The sequence below is a fragment of the Alosa pseudoharengus genome, unplaced genomic scaffold, assembly GCF_046254945.1.
Source record: "Alosa pseudoharengus isolate Yale_2024_CS ecotype anadromous, Long Island Sound unplaced genomic scaffold, YU_APseudo_1.1 YU_APseudo_1.1_scf_19, whole genome shotgun sequence".
Lineage (NCBI taxonomy): Eukaryota > Metazoa > Chordata > Actinopteri > Clupeiformes > Clupeidae > Alosa > Alosa pseudoharengus.
The window spans coordinates 10,532,627-10,558,697 of record NW_027468657.1 but is presented as its reverse complement, the minus strand read 5'-3'; the positions used below and the strand labels follow the sequence as shown (position 1 = coordinate 10,558,697).

The 26,071-nt window shown below is 42.6% G+C and overlaps 1 protein-coding gene across 1 annotated transcript in view; it reads left to right on the top strand.

The window, feature by feature from the left end:
• Positions 1–7,374, top strand: part of tspan17 (tetraspanin 17) — a 26,566-nt gene extending 19,192 nt beyond the window's left edge. Inside the window, exons 8-9 of the mRNA XM_076291660.1 lie at positions 1,083–1,199; positions 3,152–7,374. Of these exons, the coding sequence (XP_076147775.1) occupies positions 1,083–1,199; positions 3,152–3,217 (183 nt within the window). The 3' untranslated portion in view covers positions 3,218–7,374. The remainder of the gene's footprint in view (positions 1–1,082; positions 1,200–3,151) is intronic.
• The last annotated feature ends 18,697 nt before the right edge of the window (positions 7,375–26,071 follow it).

The window sequence follows — 26,071 nt, the reverse complement described above, 5'->3', positions numbered from 1 at the left end:
ATTTATATTCTTTTATGGACGTATTTAAAGTTGCGCTGCGATGCGGACAGATGGCGGGTTGCTGGTGGGGGTGGGAGCAGGAGCAGGAGACGCAGGCAGGAAAGACCAGACAGGAGGAAGAAGCAAGGAAGCAGCTGAGGTCCAGCGCCCAGCCGGCCGGCTCTTCCTGTGCCCTTTTTTCATTGGCTTCCCTGGGAGTTCCGCTCGCTAGCGATTGGCTAGCTGTGCTTTTCTTAGCTGATAAATGTGCATCCTTCCTGTTACCAGGACACAAAGGGAACCTTGGTGATAATGCCTGTTTGGCTAAACAAAAAAGGAATGTTTATTTGTGTGTGTGTGTGTGTGTGTGTGTGTGTGTGTGTGTGTGTGTGTGTGTGTGTGTGTGTGTGTGTGTGTGTGTGTGTGTGTGTGTGTGTGTGTGTGTGTGTGTGTGTGTGTGTGTGTGTGTGAGAGAGAGAAAAACGTGAGAGAGACTGTGTATGCCACTTGAGTGTCACCAGGCCTTCCCCCATTCTTAGTTTCACAGAATTACTCTTAGTCCTTAAATCTCTCCCTCTTTCACACACACACACACACACACACACACACACACACACACACAGTCTGTTGTGGCTGCCGGGCCTTCTTACTGCCGCGTTGGGCCGTATCCTGGCACGTTGTGTAAATCCTTGTATATGGGAACTGGTGGCAGTGTTGGCTCTGGCTATTAGAGGCATTGACCTCTTGGCATTGACTCAGCGCTGGCACTTGGCCAGGGTAGTGTTTGGTCGGGTGGGGTGGGGGTGGGGTGGTGTGGGGGTGGGGTGGTGTTTGGTCGGGTCGGGCCGGGTCGAGGTGGGGTGGTGTTTGGACGGGTCGGGATGGAGCGGGGGCCGGTTATTTGCTCCCCATTCACTTACATAACAAGATCTGGGCAGGTGAAGGTCATCATGTTGTTCCTATGAGTGTGCGAAGGTCACTCGCAAAAAAAAATAAACTGTGTATGTGTGTGTCTGTGTGCACTTATTTGTAGCAAACGTAGAAGTTCAGGCAGAAGGATGATGAAATAAACGATGAATCTCTTCTCTCCCCTCTTGTTCTAGGACCTGGATCAGCAGCGCTACATCAACACCAAAGGCTGCGTGGGCCAGTTTGAGAAATGGCTCCAGGACCACCTGATTGTTGTGGCCGGAGTCTTTGTGGGCATTGCACTGCTACAGGTATGGCCACCCGCTTGCTTTGTGTTCTCTACTCTGGGCGTTGAGCTTGCTGCAATGGGGCTTTAGACTCAACAGTGCCACCTGCAGGCCATTGCTGCTGTAGTATCAAACCCATTGGTTTGCTGTTGCCATCTAAGGGTAAATGAGTGAACTAAACTGACTTCATGAGGGGAAAAGGGACACACGGATTCACTCTTTGTAAACGTTTCTTTGTGGGTTCTGTCTCGCATGCTGGTTTTTGAAAGACAACAGAGTTTTTAATCATTAAATTCTAATTTAGTAGAATACTCTGAGAGAATTCTGTGTGTATGACTGGCCTATGGGTAATGCTCATGTGGACCCCCTGCACACTGAGAACTGGCTCTGTTCTTGAACACAGTTTTCTTTCACTGCACCTGTTTCAGTAGAACGTTTCAGTTAGGGCTGCAGCTATCGAATATTTCTAGCACTTTATCAATCGATTAATCAATTAATCGGATACATTTTTTTGCATTTTTAAACAACCAAAACAAATAATGCATAATGAAAATGATGTGGCTGTAAAATGATCAAGCAAATGGCACAGAGGTATTTATTTTAACTCCAACATTTGGTTCCAAAAATAAGTCCATTTATTGCAATTTACCCATTTAGTGTTTATAAGTGCCAGTGCCAACAATTAAATAATGTTCAAAATGCTCTCTGTAAAATTGCAGCCTCTTGTGCATGACTGAGCTGGGCAAACAAAGCTGTCCATACTATGTTGTGAAGTGCTGAGAGGGAGAAGAAGAGGGAAAGCAATTTAATTTATTAATATGCACTACAGGTTTCATGCTGTAATCTATCCTGACATCAAAGGAAATATCTGTTTTATGTAGATTTCTACACCTGCAGCATTTACCATTAGGCTACTAACAAATAATTTTACCATTTAGGCTACTAAAAAATCATTTCTGGGGTGAGCCTATTTGCTATGGTAACCTAGCAACCTGTGTGTGTGTGTGTGCACGCGTGCGGTGCGTGAGGGAGAGTGAACGAGACAAGATGAGGGCGCATGCATGTGTGTATGTGAAGAAGGGTTTTTTTTTAGGCATAACTTACTCTCTTCCAATTGAACGTGAATAAGTGTACTACTTAAAAACATCAAAGCTAAACATCATAACTAGTCCAACCGCATCACGACATCGCTACAAATACAGTATGCGATTAAAATCAGCTAACATCAATCTATACAGGCTACGTAGATAGATAGATAGATACTTTATTGATCCTTTATTGATTGTTTCAGCGACGCTTGGTGAAACAGCATGGAGTGGATGTATTCGGTTCAGATGCTTGTTCTCTTCCTTGTAGAGTATGTAATGATCCCAACTTTAGACATTCTTTGCCATTTATGGACATCTTGACTCCGCCATCGCGCCAACTAAATTCAGAATATATCACGCACTAGTGGTGTGCTTCCTGAACAACGGTCCGTGTGGAACAATCCGATCCCTGCGCGTATAGTGGGCGTATAACAAGGCTTCAAGGCAGAGTTTTTGCCTTGAGCAATTTTTGTAATCGAGTTAATCGAGTAACTCGATGAATCGTTTCAGCCCTAGTTTCAGTTGCACTATACTGGTAAAATTTGTGGCTGCTGCATATTCTCAAGTTCCTATGTGAGCCCAGCTACAGAAGCATTCTACACACACACACACACACACACACAGAGACTTTTTTTTTAGAGTTATTCAGGCTGACATGAGGCCTGGAAGCAGTGATGAGCGAACACTGGGAGGAATATCGATCAGGATGCTTCCTTGATCTCTCTCATGTTTGATCTAACCTTGACTCTGTTTGTGTTTGCGTGTGTGTGTGTGCGTGCATGTGTGCTTGTGTGTGTGTGTGTGTGTGTGTGTGTGTGTGTGTGTGTGTGTGTGTGTGTGTGTGTGTGTGTGTGTGTGTGTGTGTGTGTGTGTGTGTTTCCACCACAGATCTTCGGCATTTGCCTGGCACAGAACCTGGTGAGTGACATCAAAGCGGTGAAAGCCAACTGGTGACATGAGGTCTTGGAGGAGAGGTGAGATGGGGAGAGAGCACCATGGGGGTGGAGGGGGGGGGGGGGGTGGGGGGACCACTCCTCCCCCTCCCTCTCTCGCTCTCTCTCTTTTTTTCTCTCTCTTCCTCCCTCCTTCCTCTCGGCTCCTGCCCGGACACAGAGTTCTGTCGAGGCTAAACGCCCACGCAAGGGGAGCTTCACAGGATCCGCGGCAGCAGAGACCCACCTCACAAACGGATCTATTTTTCTTTTTTTTTTCTTTTTCGTTATTCCGTCTGTTATTCTTGCTATGTGTCTCATTTGGTTCCGGTCTTTTTTGGGATGGGATGGTGGGTGTAGTTTGTGTGTGTGTGTGTGTGTGTGTGTGTGTGTGTGTGTGTGTGTGTGTGTGTGTGTGTGTGTGTGTGTGTGTGTGTGTGTGTGTGTGTGTGTGTGTGTGTGTGTGTGTGTGTGTGTGTGTGTGTGTGTGTGTGTGTGTGTGTGTGTGTGTGTGTGTGTGGTTCAGACTCTTTTGTGTGCTGGTGTGTTTGTGGAGGACTGGAGAGAGTGTTATGGCCTGCAACTGAAGCCACACAAGTGGAGTTCTCTCTCCCCTCTCTCTCACACACACACACACACACACTTACACACATTTTTATCGCTCTCATATCAGAGGTAATCACTGCCCACCGCAGTCCCTGCGCTCTCTCCCTGAATGATAACTTCTTAAATGCCATTACCGTCTTGTCCTGAGTAGCAGACAATTACCCTCTTTGAAATTGGAGTGGTATGGGATTTGGGGGTGTGAGTGTGTATGTGTGTGTGTGTGTGTGTGGGGGGGGATGTATTCCTGAGTGGATGTGGTTTTGTGCATTTAAAGAGAATGGATGTGTGTGTGTGCGTGTGCGTGCATGTGTGTGTGTGTTAGAGGGATGGGGTGCACGATGCAAGCAGACTGGGCTCTCTCTGTGTGTCCGCCTGCCCCCGGCCCGCTCTCATGCAGCACAACTGGACTCTAGCCGCCATGACGCTTCCTCCTCCACTGAGCCGCCGCCAGCCTTAACTGTGCTGTGGGACGCATTCCGGAACACCCCGCCAGCCTATGGGGTCATGGGAGAAGCCATCGCAGACCTCTTCCTCTTCCTTCTCTTCATCTCTCTCTCTCTCTCTCTCTCTCTCTCTGTGCCTCTGTGGAGGGCATCTTGGACTGGCCTGGGTGTGGTGCAAACCTGTTGGCCCGTTGATGGACTTCAGCCCCGGCTCTTGATGGAGCCCATTTTACTTGAGAAAGACACTTGTGCATTTATTTTTTTTCTTCCCCCTTTTTCAATTTCTACCACTATTCTACCACTGCAAGATTCAGAAAAAAAGTGAAATATGTATGTCAATGTTGTCTATGTTTAGCTGTGATCTTTTTAATTTGTGTCTTTTTATTTTGTAAAATTTATTTTTGTAATTATTGTGTTCGGTGGGATTCCGATTTTTTCTGAAATGATTTCTCTTGAGGAGTAGCTATCGCTTTAACTTTTTCTGTTTCTGTTTTGCTTAACATGTTTTTGTTTTTGTTTTTCTCTAGAGAATGGCATTCAGTATCATAGATATATATTAACAAAAAATATTATAATACAGATGAAGCTGCTTTGAGTCTTATTTAGAATTTATTAGATTATTACTTTACTAATCCTGATGCGGAGTCCTCTGAACGCATTACCGTAGTTTTGACACCCTCAACAAATCAGACCAGGTTGGAATATGCTGCAGTCAGTGGCATCATGGCAAACTTAAACCTTTAACGTTACGCATACACACCAGCCTGTGTGATAAGCTGACCACACACACACACACACACACACAGGCAGAGATTCACAGGAGGAAGATGCATATCCTCTGTTTTGAGCCAAGATTGTACGTCTCAGTGGATCTCTAGGTGCCAAGGTGTTGTCGTCACTTTCTCTACAAACTGCAGTTCCTGTTTTTAAATAACCAATACTTGAGAACCATGTTCTGGCCGTAAACGTTGACGTTACTTTGTCATATTCATAGGAAGCAACAGTTGTTAATGGGTAATCTTTGTTTTGTTTTTTTTGTGAGTCATGACTCACTCACAATTCTTAGTCAGTGGCTAGTTAGGGAGAAAGTCTTCTCTTCAGTATTGAGAGTGAACTCTTCCTCTTTATTGCACCTGCAGACATTTTGACAGTTATTGCAGAAAATAGACTTGAGTTTTCTTGTTTTTGTGTGAATTAATATCATGTAACTGCAGAACCAGGTCATGGGCATTACACTACTTTTCAAACCGAAGACTAATCTAATGTCCATGATCTGTATTCGTTTAGACAGGAAGAAAAAGATGTGACGTCACACCTTAGTACTTTGTCCAGGGTTCTGTTTTGGGCGTATATCCGCTATAAACCACTGTTGGAAGCTCATATTTTTCGCTGGAGCTTTTTTCGTCCTCCCTACTAGAGGGCCCCCCGAGTTTGCCTACCCAGTCTGCATGTCGCCCTCTTCAGGCGAGGGATGAGCATTACAATGATGCCGAGAAGGCTCCTGTGTGGTGGCAGACTAGTGCTTTTTTTTATTTGTTTATTTTTTTTAATTTGTTTATTGTTTGTTTTTATAACATAAAGGTCTTTTCCTGTGGTAAAATAGCTCTCTGCATGCTCTTAGATTAAAAGCATGACGGCACAAGTGTAATGGGATCCCCCCTCTCTTCTCTCTCGTCGCTTTGTAGATGCTGATATGAGGCTTCGCTCAGAGACCTCACTCATCTTATGAGGGGAGGGGAAGAGGGGAGGTTTTATATTCAGCCTCAGACATTCTAAGTAAAGAAAAAAAGACTGCAAAAAAGAGAGTAACACAAGAAAGAGTAGAACTGTTATCTTTGACGTTTTGGGGGTTGATGTATAGCCTACATAGAAATCGTCTGTTACACTTTAGTCAACAATGTAGCTAGCTATATCGGCGCGGTCCTTTTTAATGATCAGAGGATGCCGAGGTAATGCATGTCAGAGTATTTCGTGGTGGACCAGATGTTTGGACCTAATGTTTGGGGGGGTAACAGAGCGAGGAATAATGTCCTATCAGAGATTGTATATATCATCTTCTGCCTTTCTGAGTGGATCCAAGAGGTGTTGTTTTTCTCTGGCAATGTTCTTGGATGTAGTTTTGCTGCAGTACGTCAGAGGAAGGCTCTGGCCTTGTGTCCGACATGCCCTGCTCTTCCTGAGTGGCCTTGGTCTCTTGAAAACAAGGTCTTCCTCATGCTCAAACACATTCAGGGTCATGCTGTATGATGGGGGACAAAAAATGTAACTGTTTCTCAAAAAGAAAAAAATGTTTATTTCCTCTCTCTCTTGCTTTCTCTCTCTCTCTCTCTCTTGCTTTCTCTCTCTCTCTCTCTCCCTTGCACTCCCCCTCTTTTTGCTTTGTGTTCTGCAGTAGTGTGCTGATGTATTCGTTCTTGTTTTGAAAATGGCCTTTTTCACTGTTCTTTTTTTTTCATGCTATTGTGACAAGATTGCAATCGACATTCCTAAAGAGACACCTCCTGCTATCATGAATGTATAACTGCCAGAACCACCAATTCCCTCTGTTTTATTCAGAGATGTCATCGATGTAAACTCGAAATGCAAGCGCACAGTGGATGTGGACAAAAGTAATGTGAATTTCAAATGAATACTCATCTATTGTTAGGCATTAGAATATGGATCTTATATATATATATATATATATATAAAAAACATAAAGTCATCCTCTTGTATATAAAAACCGAGAATGGTGACATTCCATTTTTGTGTGCAATTATTTTCCCTTGGAAATGCAAACATTCTTTTTCCCCCCTCTCCCTTACCTCCCTGTCCTCCTGTCTGTTTCCAAAGCTAATACTCTGGGTGTTTCATTTGAAAGCTTTGTCAGCCTATCTGCCTGCCACAGAGCGCTCGACTTAGGAGTGGCGATAATTAGTAGGCTAATTTACATCTCTGGGTTTGCTTGATCCAAAGCACATTTACAAGGGGAGGTAGCCATGGTTACGGTGGAGGACGATTAGGAGTGTAACTTTTTGATAATATGAAACGTCTGACTTCATTCTTCCAGGTGACTCTTAGAGCGTCATGAATATTTCAATACCCAGGGTAGTCACGCTTTCCCACACAGTGGAATCCTTTCAATGTTAAGGATACTTTGACATTTTATTCAATATAGGCATTGTCATTCAGCAAACAAAGAATGAAACACCAGACATGGGAGAATCTGTCAGGTTTTGTCTTTAATTTTTTTTGTGTTTTTTTTAATGGTTTACATTCCCACAAGAGTTTTCAAAGTGTCCTCAGAATAGTTCAGTCTACCTCATCAAGCAGAAGCGTTTCATAGTGATTCATGAAGCTGTCTGTACCAACACACCCGATGTAAACGCACAGCAAGATCTATGTTTTTCTTTTTTTGGAAACAAGCAGTAACAAACTATTAATCAGACATTGTTACAGTGCTGCAAGTCTTACAAAGCTGAAAAACTTCCAGGTTGTGGCGTTCAGAGGGGTTTTTATTTTTGCTCTCGAGCTCTGCTGGTGCGCTTTACCAGGTACAGACTGTGAAGTGGAGGGGAAACCGCTCTCCTCAAAAGCAGGCCATGTCATTTGTTTTGAGTTTGTCGTCTCCCTCAGCCTCTCAGGGGACCGCTTGTCACCCTGTGATGTGATGCTCAAACGTCATTCCAGACTCCCCCATTTGCTACGTTGAATAATATGCATTATACAAACCAGGCCAGTGCATATCAAATATCTCAATGAGCTATTTGTTAGCATTTGTAGTCGTAGTCAAAAGGCAGAGGGCTTTCATTTTCATACTCAACTTCTACAACTGTTATAGCCTCAGTTGATGTTTGCCGGGGGAAATGACTCATAATCTTAACCTTTGTCTCTACTAACCCTTGTTTATTAAAGTCATAGCATTGCAGAAGCAACATTATTTCTATCCTCCCCCTGTTCCTATGTTTCTTGGGGGAAGACATTGGTGTTCTTTCAATCTTATTGTTTAGTTTTCATGATTTACAAAAAGACAAGCAGCTTCAAGAAATGTCTTCATTATGTTGGTTTGTCTTATTCTGAACTCATGCGAAAGACTAGTTTTATCGAGCAATTTGCAAACCTGACTTTGATTGTGGGACATGGTCTGCTACACTGTATATTGTTACAAATATGCTTCTTTTTCATATTAAATAAAACAATTTATGACAAAAATAAACCCCACCATGATCAAAGCCTTTGTGATAAAAGTGTTTGGGGAAAATAATACACTTTATCTTGGTTCAGCTGAATGATAAATAAATAAGCAAAGATAAATAAAGCACTGATAAATAGGGCTGCTCTTTTACAGACAGGGTTCACTGCTCTTTGCCTCTTTTCACACCCTGTGTTTACTTTGTCTTAAAGTGAGTCAGAAACTATCTACCCAATAGACCTCGGAAGTTTGTCTACAAAAAGGAACCAAAGGTAGGCCTACCATCTTTGCTCATATAAGGAGATCTGGGTGTTAATTGAAGCGGTAACCTCTAACCCTAAACCTACTAATCCTAACCCTAACTTATGACAAAAACCGAATGTCACGTAATAACAGAAACGTTATGTCATAAACATTTATGACTTTTATGACACGTTCATGACAGTGTCATGTCACTCTTATGTCGATAGCCTAGCCTACTGTCAAGTAAAGTGTAACTATTGAAGCTACTATGGCAAGTTAGAACTGGGGTAGCAAAAATCAAAGTGTGCCGTCTTAACGTAAGGAAGATGACAGTGTCTACTAGAAGGCAGAGGACAAAACTGTTAAGAGCAAAACGTCTGCATTTCCAATTTATTTTTCCCTGCAAGAGTTTAACAGGTTTGATAATTCAAAATCCCCATGTTATTTATCCCATAGGAAAAATCTCAAGATACCGGATCTCCTTATATGGGCAAAGATGGGAGCTTTTTTGTAGGCGAACTCCAGAGGTCTATTGAGGACACCCTCCCAACCATGGCAACGGAGGTAGTAGGCTAATCATGGTCTTCAGTAGTGAAGACGTGCAGGCTTGGCCTACGAATTCACATCATGGCATGCCGCTGACATGACAAGTTTGGGCCACATCAACTTGTTCAGACACTATATCAAAGGAAGATGGTCTCAAGCATCTGGACCACTCTCGCCGTCTGACAATTAATAGATGAATCCAGTGTGACCTAGATCTAATACATGGAACTGAAGAGTAAAAAACAATATTGCTTAATGTTCAACAAACAAGACGGCCATAGGACCAGCAACAAAAGACATTTATGGCAGCTAGTTTTTAGACCAGGTGCTTGTAGAGCCGGACAGTAACAGAGTACATTTACTTGAGTAGGCTACAGTAGGCTACTTGAGTACAATTTTGAGGGATCTGTAGGCCTACTTTACTTGAGTATCATTTTTGGGGAGTACTCATGACTTTACTCAAGTACATTTGAGAGGCAAATATTTTACGCTTTACTCCACTACATTTCTATCCATAACCGTGAGTACCCGTTACTACTAAAAGGAAAAAAGAAAAATCTCGGAAACCCTCAATTTGTTGTTTCCCTCTCAAACGTGATTGGATTGTGCAGGCGCCACTGATTGGGACAGCCTATCAGCAATCACCTTCAGCTTTCCGCCAAAGTCAACTCCATGGTCAGATTTAGATAAGAGACGAAACCATGGACGAAGCAATGGATGAAGACGCAGCAGGTCCATCCCGGGAATGTGCCAACCTTTGGCCCCACCTCGCCAGACTATTTCAATTTTCTGAACAAGTTAATCATAGTTTTCGCTTCAAGTGTTTCAATTACAAAATAGTATTTTGTATTTGAAATACATATTTTAAATACATATATTAGAAATACTGCCCATCCCTGGCAACATAGTAAAAAGAGGAAAATGACTTGATTTTACTTTCAATTCCTTTTACATTCTCCAAGGTATTAACATTAACATTTTTCATAACTCCATGTAGGACATTTCTGTACATAAATGTAAGCACTGTGGCAGTAGTAATGCAATATTTAGAAAATGTAGGCTACTCTTGTACTCTTGATACTCAAGTACTTTTAAAAACAAGTACTTCAGTTCTTTTACTTAAGTAGACATCTGACTGTTGTACTTTTACTTGTACTTGAGTAAAATTTAGCAAAGGGTATCTGTACTTTTACTCAAGTAATGAAGCTGTGTACTCTGTCCGCCTCTGATGATCAGGAGCTACAAGCGCCCATCACTGAACTGAACTGAACTGAGAAGTAGCTGCCTGTGCCTGTTCCTCGGCCCTGTCACTCTGCCAGACTGAAGTGGCGCTGTCCAGCCACTGGAGGATGACAAACCCCCAGTGCTCTGTGTCTACTCCCCCTGCTGCCCAGTGCTCTACTCCCCCTGCTGCCCAGTGCTCTACTCCCCCTGCTGCCCAGTGCTCTACTCCCCCTGCTGCCCAGTGCTCTACTCCCCCTGTTGCCCAGTGCTCTACTCCCCCTGCTGCCCAGTGCTCTGTGTCTACTCCCCCTGCTGCCCAGTGCTCCGTGTCTACTCCCCCTGCTGCTCCTGCTGCCCAGTGCTACTGCAGTGTGCTGTCCCTGCGGCGATGCTTTCTGCTAAAAAGCCTTGTCGCCCAGACAACAGTGATGAGCAGCTTTGATGCCGGGGACACACACTAACCTTGTGATTAGAGTTTTTACTGTGTGTGTGTGTGTGTGAGTGTGTGTGTGTGTGTGTGTGGGTGTGTGTGTGTGTTTGTGTGCGCGTGCGCGCGTGTGCGTGCGCGCGTGTGTGTGCGTGCTCGTGTGTTGCATTATTTCTGCCACCCTTTATTCTTGTGTGCCTGGGGTCAGCCACTTGACCTTAAACTGAACACTTATAGGACTACATGCATACATAAGTATGGATTATATAGATAGAAGAGTGGGCTTAACAGTATAGCAATTGCATCAAACGGTATTTACAAGGTTAAAACTTAAATGTTTTACTCACATCCTCAAGCCAGAACATAAAGGAAAGAATTATAAATGAGTGCAGACTAAAGGTGAATACACACACACACACACACACAAAGAAACAGACAGAAACTCATAGTCCCAATCTCTGGCAGGATTGAACAGATGGCAGGATTGTATGGAGTGCTGTGGTGTGGTTTGTGGTTTGTGCTTGGTCCATGAAACCTGCCACAGAGTGCTACACTGCTGATGGTGACTGTGATGCATAATGAAATGCTTGTCACACTGTGGAATTGCCTCAACTGTGTGATTTAGCAAGTGACCACATTTCCCTTTTGTGTGTATGTGTGTGTGTGTGTGACTGTGATGAATCCATTAGCACTTCCAGACACATCCAATGCAGTGGTGACTGGCTCTTTTTTCTCCAAAGGTTGAGTTTGTTTCCTTTTAATTCACAGACTGACAGACACTACCTGAGGCCAGCCACACACACGGACACCACCATGACCTGTTATTGTTAAGAGCTTTCACAAGCGATAAATCCAAATAAAAAGCTTTTTTCATCCACTTATTCCTTCCTCAGCAGACCAGCCGACAGCCGTCCTGAGCTGAGCTGTTAATGAGGCAAAAGAGTTAAGGGATTGAAGCACATCAACTTGTGATGCTCGCTCGCGCAGTGATGACCGGCTCTATACATTTGTCTTGTTTGGACAGCTGTCCCCCCGCATATGTCAGTGATCCAACGTGTGAGTGGTCAGCCATAAAGTATATCAGCAGATGGGTCACAATAGCGTGTCATCAGGGCTGCATCATGACAGTGACCACGGGCACGATGGATGAACACAGTGCGTTATTCACTCTAGCCGCTCGCTACCAAATCTAATAGTTCATGGATGAGTTAAGCTCTGATAACATTCTTCGAAGACACTGGCTTTATCGCTTGCAATCTCTTCTCAGAATGCTGTTTAGGAGCTTGTCCAAAAAATGTTTTGGCCGATAAAGATCGCCAGAGTGGGGGTGTTCCAGGCATCCTTGAGGATGAAGCTCTCCAAACCCATCTCTCTCTCCCGCTCTCTCTCTCTCCAAACCCATCTCTCTCTCACTCTCTCTCTCTCTCTCCAAACCCATCTCTCTCTCACTCTCTCTCTCTCTCTCTCTCTCTCCAAACCCATCTCTCTCTCACTCTCTCTCTCGCTCTCTCTCTCTCCAAACCCATCTCTCTCTCCCGCTCTCTCTCACTCTCTCTCTCTCTCCCTATTCTTGTCAATCTTTTTCTTCCATCATCCCCCTCCTGTTTCCTCTCTTCTCAATGTTTCTCTTTCTCTCCCATCCCTCTCTCTCTTCCTCCCCATCCTTTCCTCTATATCTGGCACATGGCCCTGTCTGTGTAACGGGCTCCATTGCCCTTTGAGTGGGCAAGGCAATCCCAGGTATCATTACATGCAACGCTCCCAATCAGATCTGTGGCATTTCGGCGTTGCCTTAGTTGGACTTTCCAGCCACTCTCCCAACAGTCTGCCAAAGGAAGCTAACCTTAATTCCGAGATAAGATGGGCCTTAGGAAACCCATGTGCTCCCCTGTTGCTCTTTCAGTGTAAGCCTGGCTATATGTCAGACAGCAGTTCTAGTCTTCAGATCTAAAGTATCCATTATGTGGGTCTGTTGATGTATTTTGTGTTCTTTTCCTTTTGGTGTTGTTTCGATACTGTTGTGCAACATTTTTATTTCTCTTAAATCACAAACCATATTGCTGCTGGCTGGATAGCAATGCTGTTCTCTGTGTCTAATGGTGCTGGATAATACAGTTTAGTATCATAAATATGAGATGAGATCTTGCTTTTAGAAATTACATATGTCTCTCTACCCTCTGCAGTCATCTCCACTAAATCTTCTGTTTTTTAATTCACTAAACACAAAGCAAATATCCTGTTTGGTAGACAATTGCATTACAGAGCACCACTGTATCTCTCCAGTCTGTATTTTTCCAAGTATCTTCAACTATGATGAAGAAAAAGTCTTGAAAACTGAATGTGAAGAGCACTCTTGCTTTCCAAAGACAAGTAAAATAAATAAAAAATATGTTTAATAAAGATTACTATATTGATACCAAATGATTTGTAAAATTTATTTCACAAGCAGATATAAGGCTGTAAGCAAAGTGACAATTAATATTTGAAATTATTATACATAGGCTATTGTAAAGTCATGACTATTCTGTTTGGCTGATGACACAAGAAAAGAGTATAATCAGTAGAATACATAATGTATTTTTTTTGAACATTTGTGTTTTAATATCGCAATACTGTGTCTGTTTGCTGATAGGTCTTGTGCTTTCCTCACGAATATGCCTCTGTCATAAACATCAACAGACTCAACATTGAGATTCTTTCCCCTTTCGATCATTGAGAACAGGTTGTGGTGAAGTAGCTAATTTAATACCTCTCACTGCTGGTTAAATGACACGTGCTAAAAGACATCATATCTGTACTACCTTCTGTCAGATTTAGCCCTTGCAAGAGTCTACCCATCTCACAGCTGTGTTGCGTTCACAGTAAATAATAAAGGGCTGGCAAGATAGCCAATTGTGGCAAGAAGACACCCAGGGTTCTACTCTGAGCATCCAATCTCAGTGAAAGCTTTCAGACCAGAATTTCGGAGCATTCAGCTTATTTGCTCCAAACCTATTCGTACGTCCAGCATACCTAGTGCCACCGCCAAGAGTGTATTTCAGAGGCCAGTTCCATTGAGAGGAATCATGAAGGTAAGAGGGGGCCAGTGTAGGGATGTGTATGGGCTATTCTGTAAAGTAGCCATAGGTATACCCCAGCTCCATGAATGCTAGAACCACATCCACTTCCTACAGAATGCTTAAGACACTTATATGGATGGGATTTGCAGATGGCGCCACTCGTGCTGTGGGAAGAAAAAGTGTGTCTGTTTAATGTAGCTGCTTTCTACACACCTCTAGTGTTTGCGGTACAGACATATCTCTGAAGGATCCTTTGTTCGTGTAAAAAGCAGTTTAATCCTTTTGTGTGACCTGTGACCTGACTTACTTGACGTAGCCTATGCCTTTAAACGCCTATGTTTCCAATTTGCTTCCATCTGGGTCTGTTCTGAGCTGCTTTACAGGGTGTCCGCGGGGTTGTAAAAAGTATTAAAAGGTAGTAGGCCTTGATGAGCCAAATTTAAGGCCATTTAAAAGTATTAAAAAGTAATAAACGTCATCTGATGAGGTATTACATTTTCGAACCACTAACTATGATGTTTTCCATTTGTGTTAAGTGCAGGCCTCTCTCCTAAAATTCACGTGAATTTATTTATATTATATTAATTATATGTGCGAGTAGGACCTGAGCGATATGTCAGTGTGCCCTAAACTTGTTGCCAAAAGTTCGCTACCATTGACGATGTCATGGGACATTTTATTATAATTTTATAATTTGGTTAGAGGACTCGAGATTCAAAGACTGGCTTAGTCTAGTTGGCAACAGCCAAGAGGCTTATTACCACGTCTGTAAAGATAATAAATGCCCCTGGATGGGAGTGAATGCCGTCAGGTCACATATGGAGTCTACCAGAGCCGTTTTTCTACCGCTCTGGAGTCTACTAGCCAGCAAACAAGAATGGGCGGACGTAATCAGAGGTGGAAGAGTCGACTGCCTGGCTCATCGGCCACGTAGGGCTACTGCCTCCACATAAATATGCATCATTGAAGCTATCAGTAAGTCTAGCTACCAGCTGTACGGTGTACATTTTAGGACATCCTCAGCTGTCAGACTCAGGTGTCAGACATCAGATGAAAAGGCATCAGGTCTCAGGAAAACCGCTGTCAAGTTTACGGAATTACACAGTCATGTCTCAGACATCAGATGAAAAGGAGTCAGGTCTCAGGAAAAGCGGAGTCAGACGAAAAGTTCTCAGATGAAAAGTTATCAGAGTCAGGTTTCAGACATCAGATGAAAAAGAGTCGGGTCTCAGGAAAAGCGCTGTCAGGAGAAGCGGAGTCAGACGAAAAGTTATCAGATGAAAAGTTATCAGAGTCAGGTCTCAGGAAAACCGCTGTCAGAAGAAAAGGAGTCAGACGAAAAGTTCTCAGATGAAAAGTTATCAGAGTCAGGTTTCAGAAAAACAGCTATTTCTGTTAACTGGTACAACAAGCAAACTCATTTGTGATATAAAAGGCTACGAAATAAAATGCTAGTTGTTTTCTGAAAGCTAGTTCACTCCTGTAGGCCACGTTTAGTCCTCCAGTTTCCATGGATACTACAAACAAATCCAGCTGAAGAATCATAACGTGAACTAGCTTGCAGAAAACAAGAATTCTATTTCGTATTACAGGGAAGCCAAAGACAATCTTTGGGGAAGCTACACAACTGAAGCGTTGCATCTGCTGCAACAAAGCTTCCACTATAATCAATGGAAATAGCTACACCAGACGTGATAGCGGCGCATACGTTCGAAAAAAATAGACCACTCTTAAATGTTTTTATGCGCTGCAAAAGGAACGCTCCTGGTGTAGCTTCCCTTACAGTAGGCTAGGCTATTATATCACAAATACGTTTTGTTTGGTACAGCAAGCAAACTGGTACAGCAAGCAAACATATTTGTGATATAATCATAGACTGTATGGATATAATACTAAATAGTTTATTTCTGCAAGCTAGTTTGAGCACTGCTCAAGTTCATGTGATGTATGATTCTATAGCCGTGTTTGTTTGTAGTATCCATGGCAACGTGGGTTTATTTTAGCCTACACACGAGTGAACTAGCTTTCAGAAAACAACTATTTCGTAGCCTATTATATCACAAATAAGTTTGCTTGTTGTACCAGTTAACAGAAATCTGATAAAGAGTCTGAGAACTTTTCATCTGAGAACTCTTTGTCTGACTCTCATTTTTCTGAGACCTGACTCTGATAACTTTTCATCTGAGAACTTTTTGTCTGACTCCCCTTTTTCTGAGACCTGACTGATAATTTTTCATCTGAGAACTTTTTGTCTGACTCCGCTTTTCCTGAGAACTGACTCTTTTTCATCTGATGTCTGAAACCTGACTCTGATAACTTTTCATCTGAGAACTTTTCGTCTGACTCCGCTTTTCCTGAGACCTGACTCCTTTTCATCTGATGTTTGAGACATGACTGTGTAATTCCGTAAACTTGACAGCGGTTTTCCTGAGACGTGATGCCTTTTCATCTGATGTCTGACACCTGAGTCTGACAGCTGAGGATGTCCTAAAATGTACACCGTACAGCTGTCATTGTCATCCAAAAAAGTAATCATTTGCGCCATCGCGTTTTCAATGACACAGGCTGTAAGAGCTAGCCTAGAAATCTAGACGCGCCCCTAGCTGCCAGGGCTAGTCTAGCAACTCTCCGTTGGCTTGTGAGCTCCAGAAATCGAAACTTAATCAAGACATTGAAATCGTGTATAGAGTCGTTTGGTGGGCTTAACATAATGATTGATGGCAGAGTTGCAACGGTTTGGCTTGAATTCCCTGCTACTTGAAAACAAATATCCTATTGCGTCCTATTGCAGAGGGAATTTGAAAGACAACTGATTATCCCGCCCCTCGGACTGAGCACTGCGAATGGTGAGTGCCCAGACCCTACATTTTAATGTGGGTCTGGCTCGCCAGGCTATGTAAGAGCAGCAGACATAGCCTAAACTAGGCCTAGCCTACATACAGTATCACAATAACCCATTTTCAAATTAAAAGTCCCCATAAAGGCAGAAGGCCTTTTCATTCAAACAAATATATAATTAAATGAAAGGGGAAAAAAACAAGAATATAACATATGCACATGTTATAAGGGGTTATTTGCAATGAGCTACCCCTGCCTTGACTACAGAATAGAGGTTAAATATAGGCCTGACAGTGTTGCTTTGTTTAGGCTATAAGATAAGGTTTAGGCTATAAGATGTAACATTTTCTACCCTCAGTAAATGTCATGTTAAGGTTAGTTTAACAGGTGTTACCTTTACATTATTCAAAGCTTGCTCAGGAGCTATAGGGTTACTCCCTTGATGTAGTATGTGATGAGATCAAAGTCCCAATAGACTTGCTTAAAATTAGTTGAATATAAGAACCTGTGTAGGTTTGTATAGGCTGTATAGTAATATGCTATCAATATATTATAATATAATATATTTTAAGTCAATTTGTCAATTAGTTTCCACAAAATTCCCCAGAAGTCACCATTTAAGGGGTTATTTTTCAAAATGTTCGTCACAGGGAGCATGCAGGCCCAAAAGTATTTTATCACATGGGGCCCACATTCTCCAGCAGCACCCAATTAATAATTAGTATTTTTGTAAAATGTGACGGCCTATTTTTGAATGTGATACCTTGACTTGCAAATTATATGAGACAGCAAGGGTGTGTGTGTGTGTGTGTGTGTACTGCGTATGGTCGTGGGCCTTTTTAGAAGAAAGTCCAGTATACCTTTTATTATTTTCATTTGTCATTTTGTCTTGATTGAGATAGAATGATAGTGAAAGAAAGCGTGTAGAGCTGGAGAAGTGGTGTGTGCTCTTCCTACACATAACAATGAAATAACTCTCTTTTATCTTGGGTTAGGATTATATAACAAATAATTGTGTATAGGCCAGTGTTTCTTACTTTCTTGCTCAGAAAGTTAAGTAACAAAAATGACAGTAATCTGTTACTTTATAATTAGTCACCCCCAACACTGAATTTCGAAAGGTTGCCGCTAGTTGCAGCTCGAAGTCGTGTTGGTATTAAACAATATTGTGAAGGTATTAAAAAAGGTATTAAAAGGTATTAAATTCAACTTAAGAATTCCTGTATATACCCTGTTTAACAAGGGTGTGCCGACTACTGTATGTCCTCCTTTCTTCATTTCATCCTTTCTTCATTTCATCCTTTCTTCATTCCATCCTCCCAGGTCCTTCGCCAGGTGTTACGTGGCCTCCTTCTCTTCCTCTTGCCCCGGGGGGTTCCACCTGAGAGCTTGCCTGGTGATGTTTGCTCGATCCTGGCGTAGGATGTGTCCGATCCAGTTCCATTTTCTTTTCCGTATCTCCATCTTTGGTGGCAGTTGGTTTGTGCGCTCCCATAGCTCTTCATTACTGATTTTGTTTGGCCACAATATGTATTTTATGCCAAAAGTATTTCCGTTAGGCATCCATTAATGAAACTTTGAATTTGTCTACCAATTGTTTTCCATGTCTCTGCACCGTACAGAAGCACTGATTTGACGTTTGCATTGAAGAGTCTGATCTTTGTTTGTGTTGATATTTCCTTGGCAGTCCATAGTCTTCTTAGAAGGATGAATGCTGTCCTTGCTTTTCCTATTTATACTCTTACGTCTTGCTCCACCTCCTGTAGTATGTCCACTATGCTTGTTAAGTATCTAAATGATGTTTCTCCTTCTTCCACCTCTCTATCTTACAATCTGATTTTGGCGTTGCTGTTGTTATTGATTTTCATAACTTTGGTCTTTTCGATGTTTATTCTCAATCCTAACTTTGCGGCTGTTGTGTCAACTAAGCACTGTTGATTTGTTCTGCATTTGTTCCCTTGTATGTGATATCAGTGCAAGGTCATCTGCAAAATCAAGATCATCCAAATAATCTGTCGGAGTCCACTGGATACCATTTCTTCTCCCCTGGGCTGCATCTGTCACCCAGTCGACTGCCGATAAGAAAAGGAAAGGGGAGAGGAGACAGCCTTGCCTCACTCCAGTTGTATCGTTGAGCGCTGATGTTGTGTTCCCCCTGTGAAGCACGTGGCATGCCATTCCCTCATATGTTGTCTTCACTATATTTACATACTTGTCTGGAATCCCATAATGACTAATGAGATCCCATAGAAATTCTCTGTCCAGGCTGTCGAATTATTTTTCCAAATCAATAACATTTACACATAGAGAGAGGTGTTCCACTCCAATGGATTGCTCGATGATGATTCTCAATGTTGCAATTTGATCTGTGCATGATCTCTGCTCCCTAAAACCAGCTTGCTGTTCTCTTAGGAGCCAGTCCACTGTTGTTTTCACTCTCTCCAAAATAACCCTGTTAAGCACATTTCCCAGGACAGATAATAGCATGATCCCTCTGTAGTTTTTGCAAATGCTTAAGTCTCCTTTCTTTGGGAGTTTAACAATAAAGCCCTTTACTCAAGTACAAGTAAAAGTACAACAGTCAGATGTCTACTTAAGTAAAAGTACTGAAGTACTTGTTTTTAAAAGTACTTGAGTATCAAGAGTACAAGAGTAAATTTTCTAAATATTGCATTACTGCTACAGTGCTTACATTTATGTACAAAAACGTCCTACATGGAGTTATGAAAAATGTTAATGTTAATACCTTGGAGAATGTAAAAGGAATTGAAAGTAAAATCAAGTAATTTTCATATTTTTACCATGTTGCCAGGGAAGGGTAGTATTTCTAACACATGTATATAAAATACGTATTTCAAATACAAAATACTATTTTGTAATTGAAACACTTGAAGCGAAAACTATCATTAACTTGTTCAGAAAATTGAAATAGTCTGGTGAGGTGGGGCCACGGGTTGGCACATTCCCGGGATGGACCTGCTGCATCTTCATCCATTGTTTCGTCTATGGTTTCATCTCTTATCTAAATCTGACCATGGAGTTGACTTTGGCGGAAAGCTGAAGGTGATTGCTGATAGGCTGTCCCAATCAGTGGCGCCTGCACAATCACAATCACGTTTGAGAGGGAAACAACAAATTGAGGGTTTCCGAGATTTTTCTTTTTTCCTTTTTTTTAGAAGTAGTAACGGGTACTCACGGTTATGGATAGAAATGTAGTGGAGTAAAGAGTACAATATTTGCCTCTCAAATGTACTTGAGTAAAGTCATGAGTACTCCCCAAAAATGATACTCGAGTAAAGTACAGATCCCTCAAAATTGTACTCAAGTACTGTACTCAAGTAAATGTACTCTGTTACTGTCCGGCTCTGGAGCTAACAGTGGTATGTTTATAGATCTGCTCTTCCTCTGTGCTTGGGATCTGAGCAGCTATGAGGTCCACACGTCTGATCCACACGTCTGTCATGTCTGGGTCTGGCAGTACACAGCTCTTTAAGAGAGCTACAACTGTTCATGATGTGGGCTACTGACTCCAGATGTTGGGGAGGGTGGGGGGGGGGTTCATGCAGCATACAAAGGGGTGAATGGATGGAGGGAAACCACAGTGCTAGGTTGTACTTTGTAGGGAGAACCTGCAGTAGTGTATGACAGGGCGCGTGGTCCACACAGGGCTTGGAGCTTTAGACTGGATCTTCTGGATCTCCAGAAGTGTCTGCCTTGAGGTTCTCGGCTGGAGCAGTTGAGTGGTGCTGTTGTGGTGCAGTGTCGCCTCTACAGTGACTGATGGGTCCTTTACTACTGCATCAGAGACCTCTACAGGTTGTGAGTGGGAGGTCCACTTCAGTTCTATTCCTGTTCTCCTGCAGAGGTCATTTAAATCTGGCCATTCTGATGACACACCAAACCCCTGTTATCATACACCTAGCTTTCCATTGGCTTTTCTTGTAAATCCCAGAAAGTTGTCTTCCCCATTGCATGCATGTGGCACCTTACACACACACACACACACAAACACACACACAGACAAAATTATAAACACAGAAATACACACACACACACACACACACACACACAGACTCACACATACACAGACACACATACATACACAGACACACATACATACACAGACACACGATACATACATGCACATCACAGCGCTCGTTCCATTGATGTTGCGGTTGTGCACGGCGAGTTGTATTTATGAGCTGTGTGGTCCTACCCAGACTCACACGCTCTCAAAGGCCCCTATTGAGCAGGTCTGGTGGTCACAACTGCGTCATTTCACTGGAAGAAACAGCCCCATCACATGATGGCACTCAGCTCCTCGCCCTTTAATGTGGGCGCTAACTGAGAACTCCTTTCAAAGCAACAACAGTCGTTCAGTCAAGCACAGAAAAGAAAAAAGAAAGAAAAAATAGTGATGGGTGGAGCGGGTGGAGCGGGTGGGGTGGGGGTGGTCGGGGTGGGGGCAGAAAATTGTTGGATTGTTCTTTTTTTTTTTTTTTTTTGAAGGGCGATAGTCACAGTAAACAAAACTATTTTTTTTATAAGTTGACCCCCCGAGTCCCGAAAGAATAAGCTCCTTTTGAAGAAGAGACACAACGCACTCAGTAACCCCTCTACTAGGAAGGGCACAGTGGAATAGGATTGGAGTACCCAGACAGGGACGCAGGTCACCCAGCCCTTGGAGGTGGTGATGGGGTCATGACAGTATGTGTATGTGTCTGTGTTTTATGATTTTGTCTTTTTTTCTGTGTGTGTGTGTGTGTGTGTGATGTGTGTGTGTGTGTGTGTGTGTGTGTGTGTGTGAGAGAGAGAGAGAGTGTGTGTGTGTGTGTGTGTGTGTGTGTGTGTGTGTGTGTGTGTGTGTGTGTGTGTGTGTGTGAGAGAGAGAGTGTGTATGTGTGTGTGTGTGTGTGTGTGTGTGTGTGTGTGTGTGTGTGTGTGTGTGTGTGTGTGTGTGTGTGTGTGTGTGTGTGTGTGTGTGTGAGAGAGAGAGAGTGTGTATGTGTGTGTGTGTGTGTGTGAGAGAGAGAGAGTGTGTATGTGTGTGTGTGTGTGTGTGTGTGTGTGTGTGTGTGTGTGTGTGTGTGAGAGAGAGAGTGTGTGTGATGTGTATGTGTGTGTGTGTGTGTGTGTGTGTGTGTGTGTGTGTGTTGAGAGTATACAGAGCTTTAATCCTCACAGCGGATAGAAGGGACTTCACAGGGGGCTGCAGGCTGCTCTGCTGGCCACTCTCTCCCCTTCGTGATGACCGCTGAGACACCTCCCTCTGTGCCGGACCCTCTCCGCAACTGACCTGAAAGAGTATTGATGTGCGCCCACCCACCCCTCCATCCCCAACACACACACACACACACACACACACACACACAGGCTACCCTACGGCCCATCTTCCTCACACGTCACCTCGCCTTGATAGCAGTGGACAGCCTGCGACCGTGTTAGATGATTCCTCTAGACAGAGTTCATGGCATTTATGGCTCCTAATGCACTGATTGGATGATTGTGTAATTGAATTGGATTTCCAGACTCTTTGCCAGGAAGCTTTAATCAATTGAATCAGAGTGCTATTCAATTAATGGGCAGATGAGTTAATGCGATTCACTCAAGCTCAAAAAATATAGCCACAAGTTATAATCAACAGGGGACAACTGGGTGAGCCTGAGCATCATCTGTCACTGACACATGCTAGATGCACTTGACTTCACAACATAAAAGATTCAACATCCCTGCGCTATGCTATTAAAAGCCTTTATTGGCTTGCTTCATGGCTTCTGTAGTCCATGGAAAACAACCCTTAGCAAAACCATTTGGTTAAATATTGCCGGATTTGGGGATTCGCCACACAGCTCACTAATCATGGTGTGTGTGCAGGTTCGTGGAATTTCAGATTAGCAACAGCTCTTGTCTCAGGGCAGTCAGAGGGGTGATGCTACATTGGGTCTCCATCCTGAAGGGAATTCTTAAAGGATCGTTTAGGCAACATAACAGTATTAAAGGAGGGAAATGCCATATCTTATGCCACATATCAAGTGCCATATCTTAACCAAAAGCCTGTCATCAAAGGTAAAGGTCTGGAAGGTTTACTCTTGCACCAAAGAGTCTAGACTAACCTTGTGAAAGGTGATTAAAAATAGCCCCCTGAGACCCGACATACTTGTGTCCTCTGTAGTGGACATAGGTTGTAGATGCATACCCCTATACCCTGTTGAGCTACTCTTATCAAAACAAGCACATTTTATGGAAGAATGAGAGATAAGTTAAATATTGTCTATTTATTATGCATTTATTATGATGGTGATATTAATCACCTGACAATGGTGATAAAATGTCAGGAATCATATGATTAATTTTGAAAGAAGTGAAAAGTTGTTTACATTTTGAAATAATAGTGCCTTTATGAACATCCATTATGGACACCAGGACCAAAATACTATGATTTTTTGGGGAAATTTAGGAGAGAATTCTATATAGGATGGATGGGGGGAGGGGGGCAGATTTGTAGCTCTCAGGTGATGAGTGAGTGAAACAGAGATGTGGACTAGATGTGGGGGCAGCCGTGACCTACTGGTTAGTGCTTCGGACTTGTGACCGGAGGGTTGCCAGTTCGAACCCCGACCAGTAGGCACGGCTGAAGTGCCCTTGAGCAAGGCACCTACAGTAACCCCTCACTGCTCCCCGAGCGCCGCTGTTGTTGCAGGCAGCTCACTGCACCGGGATTAGTGTTCACCTCACTGTGTGTTCACTGTGTGCTGAGTGTGTTTCACTAATTCACGGATTGGGATAAATGCAGAGACCAAATTTCCCTCACGGGATCAAAAGAGTATATATACTTATACTTATACTTATATACTATGAACCTGTGCCTCATGAAGATGGAGTAAGAGTAACTAAAAAAGAATTATCGCAGATGAAAAAAAAACATGAAAATGACACGAACAATCTATAAAAATCCAAATCCAAAAAGACAAAATAATCTAGAAGAATAAATAGCCTTTCCATTATATTTCCACAGTGGACAGGACATGCTATAAAAAAATATATATATTGGAGGACACTTTTATGGTTTGTTCCCAGGAGGATAGGGGAGAGTCTCATGAAACAGACTTTGAAATGCAAAAGAGTGCCTTCACAGGGTTTGGGGTTTCTGTTACTGCATTGGCTGGCCTGGGCTGTTATCTTATTCCTGACCATTGATTTATTAAAAGTACACAGAATGATGCTTCTGCTTGAGAACACGAAGGAAATCATAAAAGCAATGTATTCTGAGCTGAGAAAAACAAAAAACAAAGTCAGTCAAACAGAAACCTCTCTAGTAAAGCTGTACACTGCTGTTAAGTTGACAGGTCTCATTTTAGTTGATGTTTATGTTGTGAACCTACATGATAAGCTCCTAAAGGCTTTATGACTTGTTTTTGATAGACCTGTCTGGGAAAGAATAACAATACATAACAACCTGAACAAAAACAGGATGCCCACTGGCTGCTTGTAAACAGATTTGAGTTGTTAAAATGGTTAAACTACATTTGGCCTATCTAACCTTGTAGGGAAGCTTTTTATTACAGAACAGTTTGCCGATTAGGGCCACTCTGTCAGTGGAAGTCTGGTCTTGAATTACGAATACACATGCACGGTAAAACTGATTTGGAGTGACCCAATGGACCATAATATGTATGCTTATTAGCTTGTGTTTCTGAGGCAGTGTATCAAATGAACAAGTCTAAAGAAGATTTTGCAGGAAGAGGACCCCCCCCCCCCCCCCCCCCCAAAAAAAAACAAAAAAACCCCAAAAAACCAAACAAACTGATTTTTCTAGTGGGAGCCTATTTGTGTCTGAGTAAACAATCATTTCTTTTTTCTCTTTATTTATCTCAGCTCCTGGGAGGAAACAACAATCTGTAATGAAAAACATGAGGCCATCAATACTAGTAAAAACCCCGAAAAAGATGCCACACCACACAAGTGCTTGTTAAAGATATGCTTCGGTCATATCAATGCATTGCGTAACTGCCCACTCAAATGCGTTCTCAACTTTTACTAACCGGATTTACTTTGAATTTCTTTCACTTCATTTGCTCTCTAATCACATATGCCATTACAATGCAACGTAGTGTAGCCTAGTGCATGTGCCACTGCAGTCACACTCTTTCTGTAAAACATATAAAGCTGTGAATAAATACAAAAATAAACACATGACACCTTTACAAGAGAACAAAACAATCACATGATTCAAGAATGAGAAGTGTATATACATGCGTTTGCATGTAGCTTTATCTATAAATCTGACTGAAGGAGGAACATAAACTCAGCTATATAAACTGTAGCTATTGAGCCTTAAGATCTCATTGTAAGGCCTCTATAGCCATTTAACTGCGGACCTCTGGCTCTGTTCATGGGCCTTAGGGTCTCTATGAGTAATGAGTGTTTTAAAGAGCACATGTACAGAGACCATGAACCAGTGGATACCGTATCTCCTGCTTTATGTTAAGGTTCATGTCGAGCACAAATTAAATCAAAATAAACGTTTAGCCCATAGAGTGATAACATCTATTGAATGATGAGAAGTATGTTTACTTTCCTGCGCCATTCTTCCCTTTTGCTGCCACCTCTGCGATTCTGCTGACCACTGTGTTTTGCTGTGGGGATGGAATCAATGTGGTGATGCTCAGTGCCCGGTCTCCTCCAAACATGAAATTGAAAATTGTGGCCAAATAGTTCAGTTTTCACTTCCTCAGACCAGAGGATTTGGCTTCTCTTTGGTCCGAGGTTTGTTCAGGTTTTACTGGGCCCTGTACCTTGTAGAGAGGAATGGCCTCCATTTGGCCTATTGTTCGCTGGTTCAGCAGCAGAACCGTTGGAGCAGCGGCGTTATTTTGATGAACGTTATTTGATTGTTGAACTTGGTTCAACTTTCAAAGCGTAACGCGAGGCTCATCAACGTAACACTGGTTCATAGAGGGGAGATGAATGAGACTGATTGATCTGCCAAAGTGTCCATTGGAGTTTCTTAAGGATTTAGGTAAGTCAAATATGTTTTTCAGCCTGATTGTTTGTTGTCATGGTTCCGGGAGAGAACAAGAAACTAAAAGTGTAATGAAAAACATGATGCTCTCAATACCAATAAACTTTCAAGTACTTGTTAACTGAATTTACTTTATGATTTCTGCACCTTTTTTCTGCACTTTAACGACAGGGTCAGGATCTGGCCTGGACTAGTGACTTTGTGCCGCCCTGGTGGCCATTCTGTATATTGTTCTGTGTCATGTGCTCTGTGTTTAGCTGTCTGGTCAAGTATCTTGGTCTCCACCCATTCCCTCCT